At 51.4% G+C, this 16,279-nt stretch overlaps 1 protein-coding gene across 1 annotated transcript; it reads right to left on the reverse strand.

Moving 5' to 3' along the window:
- Positions 1 to 4,445: 4,445 nt before the first annotated feature.
- Positions 4,446 to 15,798, reverse strand: Fam89a (family with sequence similarity 89 member A). Its single transcript, XM_021170639.2, has 2 exons — positions 15,478 to 15,798; positions 4,446 to 5,492 (listed from the first exon to the last, which is right to left on the reverse strand). The coding sequence occupies exons 1-2, from the start codon at positions 15,745 to 15,747 to the stop codon at positions 5,235 to 5,237; spliced, it is 528 nt and encodes a 175-aa protein (XP_021026298.1). The 5' UTR covers positions 15,748 to 15,798; the 3' UTR covers positions 4,446 to 5,234.
- Positions 15,799 to 16,279: the final 481 nt, after the last annotated feature.

Here is a 16,279-nt window from a genome sequence, read left to right on the forward strand (position 1 = left end):
AAAACATTCACATAAGGCCGGGCGTGGTGGTGCACGCCTTTAATCCCAGCACTTGGGAGGCAGAGGCAGGTGGATTTATGAGTTCGAGGCCAGCCTGGTCTACAGAGTGAGTTCCAGGACAGCCAGGGCTACACAGAGAAACCCTGTCTCGAAAAAAAACCAAAAAAAAAAAAAAAAAAAAATCACATAAAATTTCGTGCTTTTAAAGAAACCAAAATTCTCACTAGAGGGTTGTAGCTTACTGTTGGACTCTTCCCTGGTGTGTGTGAGGTCTGTTGATCCAACCTCATCAACAGAACAGTCTTCTAGGGTTGTCCCATCACGTAAGAGTGAACAGTGGTTGGCCCCTCCAGCTACCAGTGAGCTGAGAGACTTTCCCCACGCAGACCCAGAGGCTGGTCCATGCATCCAATTACAGTTCCCAGAATTTTAACGGAAAGCCTTTGAACGATCGGTAACGTTGGCAAGTCCTAGTGAAAACGTACAGTGCACACCTGTTCTGTTGCTGTAATACGGTTGTTACTTCCATTTCACTCTGACCCGTAGTGTGTTTGGTTTGAATTTGTTGGCTGATTTTGTGTGTGTACATGTATTTGCAGTCCTGGGTTGAGCACAAGGACTTGAATGTAGTTTATTAAAACAGACATTTGGTGAGATGGCTCAGGGGGTAAAGCCCATGACACAGAGCCTGACCAGCCGCATTCGCTCCTCAAGGCTTCGTTTTGGAAGGAGAACCAGCTTCTGCAGGTTGTCCCCGGACACAGACACACACATACACACACATGCACACAGAGTATTAATTGAGAACAAGGAAATGCACAAGCACGACAGCCATGGTGGAAAGCCTGCCTCATGAGCACACTGATAAACAGGCTGAAGCCAGGTGTTGCACTCCCTGTAATTCTGGCACCCAGGAGGTGAGGCAGGAGGGTGGAGAATTTGAAATCACATTGGCCATATAGAATGGCCTTCTCAAAGGAGAAAACTTCAGTGCTGACAGCTGACTGCCCACTCAGGTTTTCAATGCCCAGAGAGCATGCTGCTTTAACTGCTGCAGACAGCACGCTCACGTCCCAGTGAGCAGGGACAAGTGGTCTGTGCCCTAGTATCTGAGCCCTTTGGGCCAAACTGGGGAGACAGTACAGTGCATGGGAGCCAAGAAGGGTATTTGTATATATTTGCAAGGTCAAATTGATCAGAAAGCTTAACAATAAGATTGAAACCACAAAATGGCTAATGGGAGTGTTTAGGATCACACAGGAGATGTGATGAGACTGAGTCCTCCTCTTCCTCCTCCTCTTCCTCCTCCTCCTCCTCCTCCTCCGTCTGATGGGCAGCCCCTGTGTATCTGTGTGCCTAGTGGCAGGTCTCTGGAGGTCCATATTTCCTTGTTAGGAAAGAGACTAGTTTACCAGCCTTCAGATACACTTGCAGGGAAGCGAGACCAGAAGTTTGTTAAGTAGAGCACTCGGATGACTAGAACCAGGCTTCAGTCTACATCTCTGAAGGAAGCATTGGTGAAGGGAAGAGAACATCCCAGGGACCCCACAGTGGTAACTGTCTGACTGCTGCACGGCCACAGACCTCATTATAAAGTGAGAGACCTACCGTAAAGAGAAACCCTTCCAGCTTAAAGCCAAATTAGCCCTGGCTTCTGCAGCATCACCAGAGAAGCGCACCAAAGCCAGAGCCTCAAGTATGACACAGGATCCCCTACCCCATGTCCTGTTGGGTGTGGCTCTTGGGATGAGCTGTCCAAGAAAGCATGGAAGTGCCTAATAGTCTACACCAGGGGCCTGCAGCTAGGAGGCTTAGAATGTGCTCAGTCCTGCACAGGGAAGGCAGGTAGAGCCTGGAGGTGGGTTTGTGTGTGCCCCAAGCTGTGCTCCTCCTGGAAGTGTGTCCCTACACACTGCTTTAGGGACAGCTGCTGTCTACACTCTCTGGCCTATCACTGGCCAGCATCACCATAGTCTCCATCCAATCAAGTGTCCCCCTCCCCTCCTGTGGGGACCACGAGTGGCATTACCCACCTAGGTAAGCTGTAGTTCAGTTCAAGGTTACTACTTGGCTCTTCAAGGTCCTCTCCACACAGGCTTCGGTTACAAAGTTCTGTAGCTCTACCTTTAGACAACTTTGGGGAGCTGTGGCCACCCACCAGGGCATCAGTGCTCACTGCCAAAGGGAGTAGGGCTCTCACCTGTGGGTGTATGGCAAGAAACTCTAAGCACCTCACCACTGAGCCGCATGGCCAGCTCTGAGGCCAGCAGTGTGGGGTGTACTCCATTCTGACCAAAAGGTTTCCACTGCCACCTGCTTCCTGCACTCTACAGGAGTCACCCAGTGAGAACACACTTGGCAGGAAACAGGCAGGCACCTGCTCTCCAGCCTGCTTACTGGATTTCAAATGGAGTCAAAGTCAGAGCTGCCTTGAGTATCTTAAAACAAGCAGAATCCCTTATCTTCCCCACTGTGGCTGTTTTCCAAAGTCTGGTTTCATTTAATCTGCCCAGCCTTTGTCCTGACTTGTGAACCCACCCACTTTAAAAAAAAAACTGCACTAAAAAGCCATTTTATTGTGTCATGTGAGTTTTTATTAGGCAGCTATTAGGGGAATAAAGGTGATTATGCATAGTACCAGGCTGATGGAGAAGTGCATGGTGGGACATGCCCTTACCTACCATCCTGTACCTCCCTCTGCAAGCACTCTCGCCCCTCCAGCAGTGGGTTGCATCGCTCACTAATAATATCCAGACTTGGGGGCCCGGAGAGAGGGCTCAGCAGTTAAGAGCATTGGCTGCTCTTTCAGAGAACTCAGGCTCCATTCCCAGCACCCACATGGCAGCTCACAGCTGTCTGTAACTCCACTTCCAAGGGATCAGATACCCTCACACTGACATACTTGTGGGTAAACACCAATGCACATAGAGTGGTTTTTTTTTTTAATCCAGATTTGGGGTGAGGCACTTCTGCTGGAGCTCTCCCCTCCCCACGTGACCTTAATGCAGTCAGATGTAAGAGCAGCAGACCCAAGGTTTATCTCAGTGAAGCAAGACAGCCTCGAAGCAGGGCCCTTCAGCTGACTAGATTTCCTGCTTTCTATTTCATGTCCCGCCTGAACCATCCTGTCACCGGCCAGTGGCAAGGCACTGACCCACTTCCCTTTGAGTACTGAGCAGAGTACCCCTCCACTGTCTAAGCTCCTTCCTTATAGCACAGACATGTTAACGCTCGGGCTGTTGTGTCCCTGAATGCTGCCTGTCCTAGTTTGCTCTGATAAAACACTGACCAAAAACAACCCGGAGGAGGAAAGTGTTTCTTTCTTCTTACACAGTCCATTCCATCATCAGGGAAAGCAAGGACCCTGCCTGGTAGATGGCTGTTCACTGGCTTGATCCTTCTGGGACCACCTGCCCAGGGGCAGCACAGCTTACTGTAGGCTGGGCCCTCCCACACCAATCATCATTCAAGAAGCAACCCCAGATAGGCCCACAGGTCAGTCTGGGGGAGGCAGTTCCTCAGCTGACTGAGTTGACTAACTAATGCCCTCCCCTGAGAGTCATCCGTCCCTCCCCACAAAGCTATCCCAGCTCAGTGGAGTGATGTCCCAGCTGCATCTGGCCTCCTGGCCTTGGAGGTGAGAGAGTGCATAGAGAGAGTGTGAGAGGTCAGCTTCAGGGGTGGTGGGGTGGGTCGAGGACCTTCATCTGCACAGCCATGGGAGGTCATCGGCCATCCTGGAGAGGGGCTATCTGAAGGCGTGGTTGTTTGGGGGTCACTAGTACTCCAGTAAGTAGCATGAATAAGCTTATTGGTTAGCCAGGTTGGACTTTTGGGTAATTGCCCCGTCTGAGTGAGTACATACTAGTCTGTCCCCAGGAAACGTTGAGACAGCTGTTTAATAGTTAAGTTGTACTTCCCACACCTGGCCTCAAGAGGGCACTGATGAGCAGACAACTCACTAAAGGAGGAGCAACTTGGCCTGTTCCAAGACACAAGGTGAAAGAAATCTTGCTGCAAATGTGGTCTGGTACCAATGAAATGACTGTCCAACCTTAACCGAGAAATAAATGTCTTAAAATTGACTTAATGTCAAAAAAGAAACCAAACCCTGACCTTTCGGTGTGTGTTGGATTGGGCCCACATTCAGGTTCTGAGTAACTGAACTCAATAAAATTCTTGTTTTGTTTTAGAAAGGAGCTAGCCCAGGATGGCCCTGAACTCTGTGTTGCCAAGGATGACCTCGAACTTACGATCCTCCAGCGCCCAACCTCAGCACTGGGATTACAGGCGTACAGCGCCATGCCCAGTGGATATGCTGCTAAGGTCAAACCTCAGGCCTCTGACACGCTAGGGACCTGCTGGACCCACTGAGCCACATCCCCAGACCTCCCATCAAAACGATACATGCCAAGAGCATTCTACACATGTTTAACCACAGAGGGTGAAATTCTCATAAAGCGTTTTAATAAATAATATTAAGGCTTCGGGTAAGTACTGCTTGGAAACAATGTTTTCCAGCACTGAAGTTACAATCAGAGTCTGTAACCACAAGCCACCATCTCACGGCAGGTGATACAAATACTAGGTTGTCCCAGTATATGTTTCCTCACCCCACCACCCACCCACCCTAGAATTGAATGTATATTCGTGCTTTTTTTTTTTTTTCTCTACCTATACCTGATGTCAGTTTTGGTAGTTGCAGAAAAGCAGTTGACCAGTGTGGCAGAATATTTCCTCCTTCTAGAAAGCTCTCAGGAGTTCCTGGAAAATCATTGATGCAGCTTTCAAATAAATGAGCAAAGGGGCTAACGGCTAAGCGGTGGCAAGAAGAGATGCAGACTGCCCTGCGGGTTCCGGGCAGGCAGACGCTGCTCTTCATATCCCACACGCCAGGGTGGCGTTCCTCAGCCAAAGAGGGCACAACACAGCTGTCACCTACAAAGAAGCCTGCTGAGCGCAGCCTCACCCGATGCCCGTGAAGGCTTTCCACACGGAACCCTTCAGTGAGAGCTTCCAGCAGGTGCTACTAATGGCATCTAGGATATTCTAACCTGCCTCTGGGTCACCCGTAAGACCCTGCAGCCAACTAAGCAGGCTGTCCCCTATGTCAGTGAACTCCACACCCACAAGTTAAACAAGTGGTGCATGTCCCCATTTGCCCACAGACTGTCCACCATGAAGAGGCTGAAACAGAGGCTGCCAGTCTGTGTTGACAGACCCCTCCAGAGGCACTAGATGGACTCCAGAATCCAGTCACTGCTGGAGAGGTGGGTAAGGGGTGACGGGTCCCTGGGAGAGCTGCGGTGCTGCCCGTCCTGCAGAGAGCCCTGCTCCTGGAAGTCCTCCTCATCGTCAAAGAAGCCATTCTCCAGCGCATAGGTGCAGTCCAGACTGGAGGCTGCCTGGCATGCTCCCTTGTACTCCTGAATGGACTCGTAGAGGCTGTACAGTTGGCAGAGCAAGGACATGTCCAGCTGTCGGAGGCCGACCTTGAGAGAAAGGAGAGGAAGTAGAATCCAAGTCAGTGCTGGGCTTTCATCTCTGTTGAACACCCAGCCTGAGTTCCACCTGGGCTCACACATTCCTTCCCTCAGAAAGGCTGAAGGTGGTATCGGTGGGATGCTCTGGAGTTCCAGGTAGACACATACTTCCACCATGTCATTCAATACCTCAGACGTGAGTGGGTGAGTCCACACCTGCAGCCCAGTGAGCCCAGCCTGAATTTGTTCTGGTGCTTCATAGACACACCCAGTGACGCACAGCAGTGCATGTTCTGGGTACCTCAGCTCCATTCATTGTGAATCCCAAGTCCCAAAGACATTGATGCTCCCCACGCCCAGACTCAGAGAAGACCCCTGGCAACCCTGGCAAGACCCCACATTCTGTTATTCCTAGGTGGCAGATTACCCCTGGCCAGAGAGAGACAGGGTCTCACAGCTACCCCGCTGTAGCAAACCCATCTGCTGCAGGGTTCTCCAGGCACGGCGGCGGAGTTCAGGCGCTCTCTCTCTCCTGACAGGGCCTAGTGTGGCCCCTCCCCAAGACAATGAACTACGAAGAAACCAATGACAGAGCCTCACACCACCTTCTGGAAAGGTCACAAAAGCAAGTGCCAGGGACAAGGAGCATGCACGGGGGAATGCTGTGCATTTGCAATCCATCTTTACCTCCCTCCATCCCTCCCTTCCTCCCTCCCTCCCTCCTGCCTGCCCTACGACAAAAAGCAGCCAGGACTAGAAAAGCACGGGTCCCATCAATCCCAAAGGAAGGGACGATGCACAGACTCACAGGGGAGCCTGCACACCCGAACTTTTAACAGGTCAAGAGTCACACGGAGAGCTTGAGAAAGCACCTCCTGCTTCCTGCTCAGCAGCTCCACAGTATGGTCAGACAAGATGAAAGGCCACCACCAAAACGGCCCAGGGAAAGAGAAAGACCCCAGTAGTCCCAGACCTGGGGTGCTAACCTGAGGCTCTAGGAGGGCAGCCCACCAATGCTATTTATGGGACTCCAATCAGAGGCAAACTTATTACACAGTCCCCAACCTCTCGGTGACTGCCCCACATACAGACAGACCTAATGTCACTTTCCTAACCTTGCCTTAGAGACCTGAAGGCAGCCCACACCCTATGGCCTAAGAAAGGCAGACAGTCAATGCAGACATGGTAGAACATGGCTGACATCTCCCAGTACCTGGGAAGCTGAGGCAGGGGGATTGTGAGTTTGAGGCCAGCCTGAGCTACATAGTGATAGCATCAGAAGACAAAACAGCGTGTAGGCTTTTCTCCTTAGGATGTCCTGGTCAAATCCTTCCCCCCACATGGCACCTGTGTTCCCAGATTCTATTGCAAATGTGAACACAACCCCTACAGCCTGAGGTTCTAAGTAATTCCTACACACCTGCCTGCTCTCAGATTCAACTTCACTAAAACGATACCTCCCAAGACTCTAACCTGTGTCTGCTTAAAATGTTCAAGAAGATGCTTATATGACCCGTGTCTCATTGGGTGAAAGACCTTAGTGCTCTGTTTCTCGTGTCAAGAACAGACCACAGAAAGACCAAGTAGTTGTGAGCAGATGCTGACATTCACCTCATGGGGTGACAAAAAAAGCTCCATGATTCTTAAACAGTTGGATGACAAGGTCATGACCCCATGTCACCCGGGATATATGGTGCCAGGTTTTTCAGAGTGAAGTCTTCCTGGTTACCCAGGGGCATGCCCAGGACAAGGATGACTCAGAACTGTCCTGTCATTGCATGTGACACTGGCCTAGAAGCAACTGACCCTCTAAGAGACACAGCATGGTCCCAACATACCTGTTACATGGCCGAACATGTGCCCAGTACATGGGCAGATTTCACCTAAGTACAATCGTGCATGATCACACCAGCCTCAGCTCCTGGGAGCAACTGTTCCAGGCACCAGACTAACTCCCTCCCACTAGGCAGAATTTCCCTGAACTACAGGAGGTGAGTGTGAGCGGCACTGACAGGTAGCCTTCAGCATGGCTGCTTCAGATGACTGAGTGAATACACAGGTCTGTCCTTGTCCCAATGTGGGGTCATGTCAAGAGTGGGAACCCTAGCCACAGCTAGGAACCCTCAGGTAATCCTGAGGCCATGGCTGGACAGGCAGTGCTGTGTGCTCACAGCACACCTGCATGGCTCCTGCCAAGTCATCAGAACCCATCTGCTTGAGGGCAGCACAGTAGGCCAGCCCAGGCTCCCCCAGAAGACCGTTTGCTAAGGGGTCTGGATAGAGATGAGGAGGGGTGTATGCCCTAGGACTGAACTACGGGACATAGTGAACTCACCTAAAGGCAAGGACAGCTTGCCCTTCTAGGAAAAAAAGTGTTAATGAACTGTCCCCATCCCTAAGTCACCCATCACCTGCCATCTCTCGACCCACCTACATGTCCCCAAGGGACACCTCTGCTCCTTCCAGCTACAGCAGGCTTCAGAACTGATAGCTTCCTTCTGGGGGCATTGTGAAAACTTGAGCCTTATTTCAACAAGTCAGTCTTCTCAGCCCTGTGGTTTCTCACCCTCTATTGTGACTTAACAAGACAATGTTAAGGGCTCGCTCAATCCCTGCTTGTCCTTCCTGTCTCCGCTCAGGCTGCCTGCTTCCTCTCTGCATTCTCTCCTCTCTTCCTTGTGCTCTTCCTTCTCAGGGCCCTGTAGTGCGGCCCTGCGCTGCTCTTCCCTCCAGAGTCTGCTTCCTTTCCTCAGGTCTAACAATAGGCTCCGTTGCAGGAATAGTCTCAGACAAGGGTCAAGGGTCACTAAAGTTCCAGAGACTCACTGAGGTTGGGGGAAGCTCTCATCACTAGGTGATGGGGCTTAAAGAACTAGACACTCTTCTTTCTTTAGACAGGCTCTCATGTAGCCCAGGCTGGCCAAAACTCACTAAGTAGCAGAGGATGACTTTGATCTCCTGTTTCTGCCTCCCAAGTACTGCGGGGACAGGTGCTCGCCTCCATCCTCTGTAGAGGAGACTCTTTAAAAGGAACCTCTTAGTAGCTAGGGAGATGCATGCCGTGCAAACAGGATGACCTCAGTGCATCCCCAAATCACACACGTATAAAAGCCACTCATAGCCAGACATGGTGGTGCACAGCTTTAGCTGGGGCAGGTGGATATCTATAAGTTCAAGGCCAGCATGATCTATATAGTGAATTTCAAGACATCCAGAGCTACATCATGAGACCCTGTCTCAATAAAACAAAAGTAAAAACCATAACAGACAACAAGCTAGGTGGAGGCTGGAGAGACAGACCAGCAGTTAGTAGCACTTGCTGCTCTTGTAGAAAACCAGTTTGGTTCTCAGCACCCATAGTTGTGAGTTGCTGGTCACAACTGCCCACAGCTCCAGGCTTCAATCACACCCCAACCCCAGGCCCCAAACCTGACGAAAGAGTGAAGCAGAAGTGAGAGGGGCCTGGAAGGAGAGCCTCCTATGGAGCCATGAGAGAGAGCTCAGCCACTGTGGAGGCCTGGGATGACCCCAGCTCTGCAGAGCTGTAAGAGCAAGCAAGCAGGCGGAGGTCTGACAGATGACCACCATGGATCCCCCACAGTCTGTAAAACACCACTGTGGAGGTTTTTAAGGAAACGAAGTTACAGGGCCAAAGGGCAAGTGCAGATTCGACTTCATGTGTATTGTGAAACCGTCCTCCAAAACCAAGGGACAGGCCTCTCTGCCCGCCAAGTGGGAGAGGCCCCACGGCTTTCCTCCTGTGACATCTTTGCTCATCTTTTAGGTACAGCCCAGTTTTATATCTGCAGTTGCAAAGGGTGTAGAGCTCGGCCGTTTTTCTTCGATAGTTATTTACTTTTATCACTAGCAGTATTTTCTTGTGTTTGTTGGAGGCCGGGCCTCACTGTGTGTCTCAGGCTAGCTTCAGACTCACAGAGAAACTTGTGCTTCAACTTTCAGGGCGATGGGATGACAGGTTGTGACAGCAGGCCTGGCTTACCAGTGTCACACCATGGTTTTTCTTATTTTGTTTTTGTTGTTTTGGTTTTTTGAGACAGGGTTTCTCTGTGTAGCCCTGGTTATCCTGGAGCTCACTCTGTAGACCAGGCTGGCCTCGAACTCAGAGAGATCCACCTGCCTCTGCCTCCTCACTGCTGGGATGAAAGGTGTGTGCTACCACACCCAGCCATTTCTAGTTGTAAGTATAACTGAGGGTCCTAAGGAACATCTGCATGTGTGTTTTCTACCTATAAACCTTTTCTTTTGGGGGGAGGAGTGTTGAGACAGGGTTTCTCTGTGTAGCCCTGGCTGTCCTGGAACTCACTCTTGTAGACCAGGCTGGCCACGAACTCAGAGAGATCCACCTGCCTCTGCCTCCCCACTGCTGGGATTAAAGGCATGCACCACCACTGCCCAGCATACCAATAGACTTAAGAAACCATACTCCCATGTACACCTAGGTCAATCCACCTACCTGCCTAGGAACTAAAAATCCTCTTTCCACACCTTCTCTTCAGTAGTTCTTTAGTCTCCTTCTGTCTGTCTGCTTCTGATCAGAACAGACCTGGTTCCTATAGATGACCTTGTACTATGGAGCTCTGGTCACAGGGCAGAGCTCTGCTGTATTGACCAAGGACACCACTTCCCAGCCCTTGTTCAAGACTCAGAATATACAGGCCTGCAAGACCAGGCAGCCCACCACTCCCGGGGCCAACGGAAGAAGTAAAGAAAGCAAATCATGGCCAGGGTGGGGCTGGCCCGATGGCTCAGTGGGTAAAGCTGCTTGCCAAGCCTGATGACCTGAGTTAGTCCCTGCGACCCACATTGCAGACGTAGAGAAGTGACTCCTGCAGTGTCCTTTGACCTGTAAAATGAACAAGCTTTAGGGAGTTTCTGTTGCCCTGGAAGGTGGACCTGGCCTCTGGCTCTTGAGTAATGAGGAGAACTGTCTCGGAGCTACATGTCTGCAGGACAGGGACCAGCACAGGAAGGGATGAAGCAATGAGTGACCTTTATGGAAACAAGTGGGCAGGAGACAATGATGTATGAAGGCTCGGCTCTCACTGGCCTCGGGCACGTATTCGACTGGCTGGCTTCCTGCTCTGTCTGCATCTGTGGTTTCTGCCACAGGATCGTGGAAGTGTGGAATCCACAGGAAGCTTCCTCCACACTCTGAGAGCAGAGTGAAACCTCAAAGCTCCCACCTGCTGCTCCTTGGGAGTAACCTGCAATGAGCTGCTCCCCCGGCAGCCCCTCCCCAGCCTTAGAGAGCCACAGTAATGCAGAGTGCAAGACCCCAGAACGAGGGTGGGTGTGGGAAGCACCGTCCCCCTGAGAGGCAGCAGTGAGTGACTAGGCTGCTGCTCTTAGGTGGCCTCCCACAGCAAATGGAAAGATGCTCAGTGTGCCAAAGCTGGGGCCCTCTGACGTCTATACGCAACACGAGCGGAGCGAGCACTTTAACTAACCGGGGAAGAAGCCCGTGCAAACTGGTGAGGCCCTTGGGAGTTCAGTCGGTAAACATGAGCCTGAGGTGCTCCACCGGCAGGTAAATGGGTCAGAGTCTAGCGGTCAGGGACGAAGTCTCACATTGCTGTAAAGACATCCATATCCACCAGTATCTCCCGACTTCCTATTTGCCCTTGGCCCTCTGCAGCAGTGTACGGATGCTCATCCAGTGAACATACGGAGTATCTCTCCTCCATTCTGATGAGAACATAACTGAGTGTGTATGTGTGTACGGGCATGTGTATGGGTGTGTGTGTGTGTGTGTGTGTGTGTTTGTGAGAGAGAGAGAAAGAGAGAGAGAGAGAGAGCGAGCCACATGCCTGTGTGCTTGCCAGAGGTCAGAAGTCAACATCAGTGTCTGTCTCCTCAGTTGCTTCTCCAGCTTATTCTCTGAGTCAGTCTCCCATTGAACCTGGAGCTGACTGACTTTTCTGTGAGTTCTGGGAATCCGAACTCAGTTCCTCATGCTTGCAGAGTGAGCCATTGCCCTGTATCCAAAGCTTTTATGAAAGACCTCTCACTCTGGGTACCATCGTGATGCACGCCTATAATCCCAGCACTTGGGAGGCAGAGGCCGCAAGTTCTCTGTCAGGCTCACCGACAGTGATAAACTTTGTCTCAAAAAAGAAAAGAAAAGAAAAAAAAGAAAAATTTCACAGGCATGGAGTTACTAGAACAGGAAGTAACATGGAGGAGCCACAACTCTGAGCTGAGTGCGGTGTTAGCCAACCATGGGACTGAACCTCCTTCAGCATGGGGTCCTGTCTGTTCTGCTGGGTGCAGCAGCTCCCCTAACTCATCATTACTGTCACTCCTTTGAAGTGACATCTGCACCCTCAGCTCTAACCAGCTCTCTTCTAGCCACCAAGTCTGCAATGCCTAACACCCTCCTCTCCTGGTGGGATGCCATGAGCCCCACAACAGTGACTCCCCCAACACCCATGATGCTGCAGGAAACTTCCTTTCGACCCATTTCAAGGTGTAAAATGGCACAGCTCTGCCACACAATCCATGCTCTGCAGTCACTGAAGACCCAAGATACATAGTGACAGGAACATGCATGTAGCACGTACCCTCCAAAATAGAGCTGCAGTATACACTGTGATGACCCGTGTATGTGTGTGTGTGTGTGTGTATGTGTGTGTATAGGTCAAGGGTGTGATGATCAGACGGGGTTTCGGAGCCCAGAAGACCCCCCCAAAAGGTTGTGATCTCAAGAGAGTTAAACTATGGGCAGCTGAGTTTTGAAAATTATATTTGGAATCTGGAGAGATGGCTCAAGCTTAACAACTCAAATTTGGTTCACAACACCCAGGTCAGATAGTTCACAACCACCTCAAACACCTCTCCTCCCAGTCCTTCTGGCCTCCAAGAGCATTTGCACACATGTGTGCATACTTCATACATGCATACACTCATGCATTTAATTAAAAATAGTAAAAAATAATAATAAGGGGGGGGGCTGGAGAGACAGCTCAGCAGATAAGAGCACTGACTACTCTTCCAAAGGTCCTGAGTTCAAATTCCAGCAACCACATGGTGGCTCACAATCATCTGTAATGAGATCTGACACCCTTTTCTGGTGTGTCTGAAGACAGCTACAGTGTACTTAGATATAACAATGAGTCTTTTTAAAAAGTAGTAAAAAAAATTTTTAAATAATTAAAAAAATAAGCTAAGCTGAGAGTAGTGGCAATGTCTTTAATCCCATTACTCAGAAGGCAGAGGTAGGTAGATTTCTGTGAGTTCCAAGCCAGCCAAGGGCTACACAGTGAAGCCCTGTCTCAAAAATAAATAAAGTTAAGATGAAGTACCTCTCCCATGAAGAAGGTACAACATGCGGTGACTAGTTCTAATTATCAACTTGACACAACCTAGGTCCCCTGAGAAGAGGGTCTGAAACACTGTCTAGATTAGGTTGGCCTGATGATGAAATATCTGTGGAGAATTGTCTTGAATGTCAATTGATGTGGGAATTAACACATAAGGACCCAGCCCACTGTGGGCGGGTACCATCCCCTAGGCAGAGGATCCCTGAGCTGTAGAGGAGGGCAGGGCCGAGCACTAGCACACAAACATGCTTGCATTCTCTCTGCTCGCAACTATGGGTCTGATTCGTTGCTTCAAGCTCTTGTGGCCTGGGCTTCCCTACACTGATACTGTAACCTGGAAGTGCAAGGTAAATAAATTCTTTTTTCCCTAAGTTGCTTTTTGAGGATACTTTATCCCGCCAACAGAGATACAACGAAAACACAAGAATTTAGACAATGTATAGAAACCACTTGGGTTTTGTTTGGCTTTTTTGAGATGGCATCTTGTTGTGTAACTCAGGGTCCCTTCAAACTTGAGCACAAGTACACACTACCATATCAGGACATGCATACAACCAGTCTATTTGCATACTTCAAACTGTTAGCAGTGACCATCTCTCTCTCTCTCTCTCTGTGCCAGCCTGTGATGTGGGGTGTGGCGTGCACAGAATTGAACCTGCACACAGGGCCTTGAATGATTAATAGTGACTGTCAACAGGGTCTTGAACCACCAAGGACATAAATGTCCAGGCGTTTCTGAGGCAGGTTCTAGATTGGATTAGCTGATGTAGAAGACCCGTCTTACCCATGTATCTTGCCATGGCCTCGGGTCCCAGACTGAAGAAAAAGGAGAAAATCAAGCTGACACCCTGCATTCGTCTCTGCATCCTGACTGCAGATGGACTGTCACTAGCTGCCCCATGTGCCTGACAACATTTCCTTACTAAGATGGACTGTGGCTGGCACTGTGAGCCAAAGTAAGGCTTCCCTTACATGGCTTTTGTCAAAGCAATGAGAAATAGAATTTACACAGGCCACATGCATGCTAGGCAGGCCTCTGTCACTGGGTGACAGGACCAGTCTTAGGACTGTGATTTTTGTTTTGTTCCTAAACATTTTCCATCAGTAGCCAATCAAACAAAAAACTTGGGTCATCTTTGATTCACTTCTTTATCAGCTTTGGGGACCCATTAGCAATCCTTGTGAGTTTGGGGGGGGGGGGGGTTCCCAGGTGCACCTTGGGCATTTTCCAGGCCTCCTATACTCATAGAACATCCCAGAGTTCCTGCTCTTGAGACCGGTGATCCGCAGATTTCCCACGGCTACAGGGCCACCTCCTAACCTCTGGTTCCTGTCAGTCAAGCCTGAGGCTGAGAGGCTCAGGTCACCACTCAGCTCAGCAGTCTCAGGGTTCTCTCCTGGTCACTTCCGGTCACTTCAGGCTTTCCCACCTCCCTGACTCTGCACCCCATAGAGAAGTCCCCACTGTATTGGGGGTCATGCACTCTTTCTGGGCTTTGTCCCTTGCTCTGGTACTTGTCACATTCTGTCCGGACATGAATTATATCCCCACCACAGATTTGACCTCCGGCCCTCAAATTAAATAGATCGACACAGACATTCTGCAGAAGGCTCTGGAATGAACGACTATTTTTAAGCGAGATGTGAGCTGTCTCGGAAACCTCACCATTCCCCCAGGACAATAAGTCTCTTGAACAGCTACCAGACAGACGGAAGAGCCTCGTGATGGTTTTCTGAGAGGGCCTGTCAGGGCCTGTAGCCAAACCCTACCTTTAACATTGTTATCAGGCAGAGTGACAGCAGCTCATTTCCTATAGCTGAGCTCCGGAGCTACCGCCCAAGGCATAATTATAAGGTTCTGTACCTTAGTCATAGCAGGAGGGACCTGGGAAATACCTTCGGGAATGTAGCTGGGCTCCCAAGCCTCCCTAGCGTGTTTATAAAGCAGAGCTTCACAACCAGGAGTCACCTTGCGCCTTGTGTCTTATGCAAGAAAAACAAAAAACAAAAAAACCTCAAACACTTGGGGGACCAGTCTCTTTATTTCACCCAGCCATTCATGATTAGTCTGTAAACACACTAAGTATGGATTTATCTAATCAAATGCAATTCGCTAGATGTATTAGGCTCAGGGTAGAAGATCTTAGTCTAGGGGAAAGAACTTGGCTGGGTGGGTTGGGTAGGTCTTTCCCCACCTGGCTAGCCACAGGAAGCAACCTGGGAAAGAGCTCCCTGCGGCCCAAATCTCTGCCCTGGCATCACCCTGAATCGTGCGTCCTGGTTCAGGAACACCTACTGCACTTCGCAGGAGGGAGAAAAAAAACTAAACCCATTGTTTGTGACCAGACATAAGGACTTCACCCGGCCGAGCACTGCTTCCGCGCCGGTAATCGGATTCCTGGAGGGCGGCCGGGGAGGGGTCCGGCCACCCATCTGTTGTTCACACTGACCCGCAGGCGCACAGGAAGCCTGTTCTCCTGAGACCCGGCAGGCGAACCTCGCCGCGCCCTGACCTGGCCCGGGAGAACCCCAGCATCTGAAGCTGCCCTGCCGGAGGTGATGTGAAGCCGTGGGAAGCCCAGAGAGGGAAGTCCGGGCTTTCAGGGACCAAAGGAGAGTGTCCCCCGACGGGACTCACGGCGCCTAGTCCTTACCATCTCCTTGCGCAACAGCGCCAGCGCGGCGTCCAGGTTGGGGGGCTTGGTCCGCATCCCGGCCGCCCGCGCCCCGCCGCCGCCCGCGCCCCCTCGGTTCAGCTCGTCCTGGATGCGCGACTTCTGCGCGTACAGGCGCTCCAGGTGCCGCCAGCCGCCCGCCGCGCCTCCCGCCGCCGAGTGCAGTAGCCCGCTCAGGCTTTTGGGTAGCGGTGGCAGCCCGTCCACGCGCAGCCCCCGGGCCATGCCGGCGGACCCGGTTCCGCTCATCTCGCTGGGGCGCCGACACACGCGCGCGCAGCTTAGCCTAGGTCCCTGGAGCCCGACGGGTCCCCACCCACTTCCCGCCCGCCCGAGTTCCGCCCGCTGCCCGGCCCCTTGGTCTCCGCCCCTCTCGGGACCCGCCCCCCTCCTCGGCTCCCTGCTGCTGCAGTAAGGCAACGCCCTGCAGGGCCCCCTGGCCTCCATCTCGACCTCCACTGATCTGCGCTCCGGACTAGCCCCCGGGGACACCTTAAGTCTTAGCTCTGTGAACCCTACGTGCAAGTCCCCTCCCTTTTTCGCCACACCACCAGCGGGTCTCCACTTCACTGTGTCCCACCTCCAGTCCTGTGCACCGCACCTCCAGCTGGTCACCTCCGCTATTCTCTCAGCCTCACCTGCAGCGTCAGGACCATCCTACCAGCCCTGCCCCCACCCATTCTGCACCCCTGGCCCCAGTGGTCTTCCTTCCTTCACTCCAAATGGGCTCTTACTCCCTTCTGGCTAGATGAGTTTGGTCTCTCTGGCTTCACTCTGACCA

The sequence above is a fragment of the Mus caroli genome, chromosome 8 (genome assembly GCF_900094665.2).
Source record: "Mus caroli chromosome 8, CAROLI_EIJ_v1.1, whole genome shotgun sequence".
In the NCBI taxonomy this organism is placed as follows: domain Eukaryota; kingdom Metazoa; phylum Chordata; class Mammalia; order Rodentia; family Muridae; genus Mus; species Mus caroli.

What these genes read in the sequence shown, in the direction of transcription:
- Fam89a (XM_021170639.2), bottom strand. Translation starts at nt 15,747, where the DNA reads ATGAGCGGAACCGGGTCCGCCGGCATGGCCCGGGGGCTGCGCGTGGAC. An exon ending in CGCTGTTGCGCAAGGAGATG is followed by an intron (nt 5,493 to 15,477) that starts GTAAGGACTAGG and finishes CTTTCTCTCAAG; the next exon opens with GTCGGCCTCCGACAGCTGGA.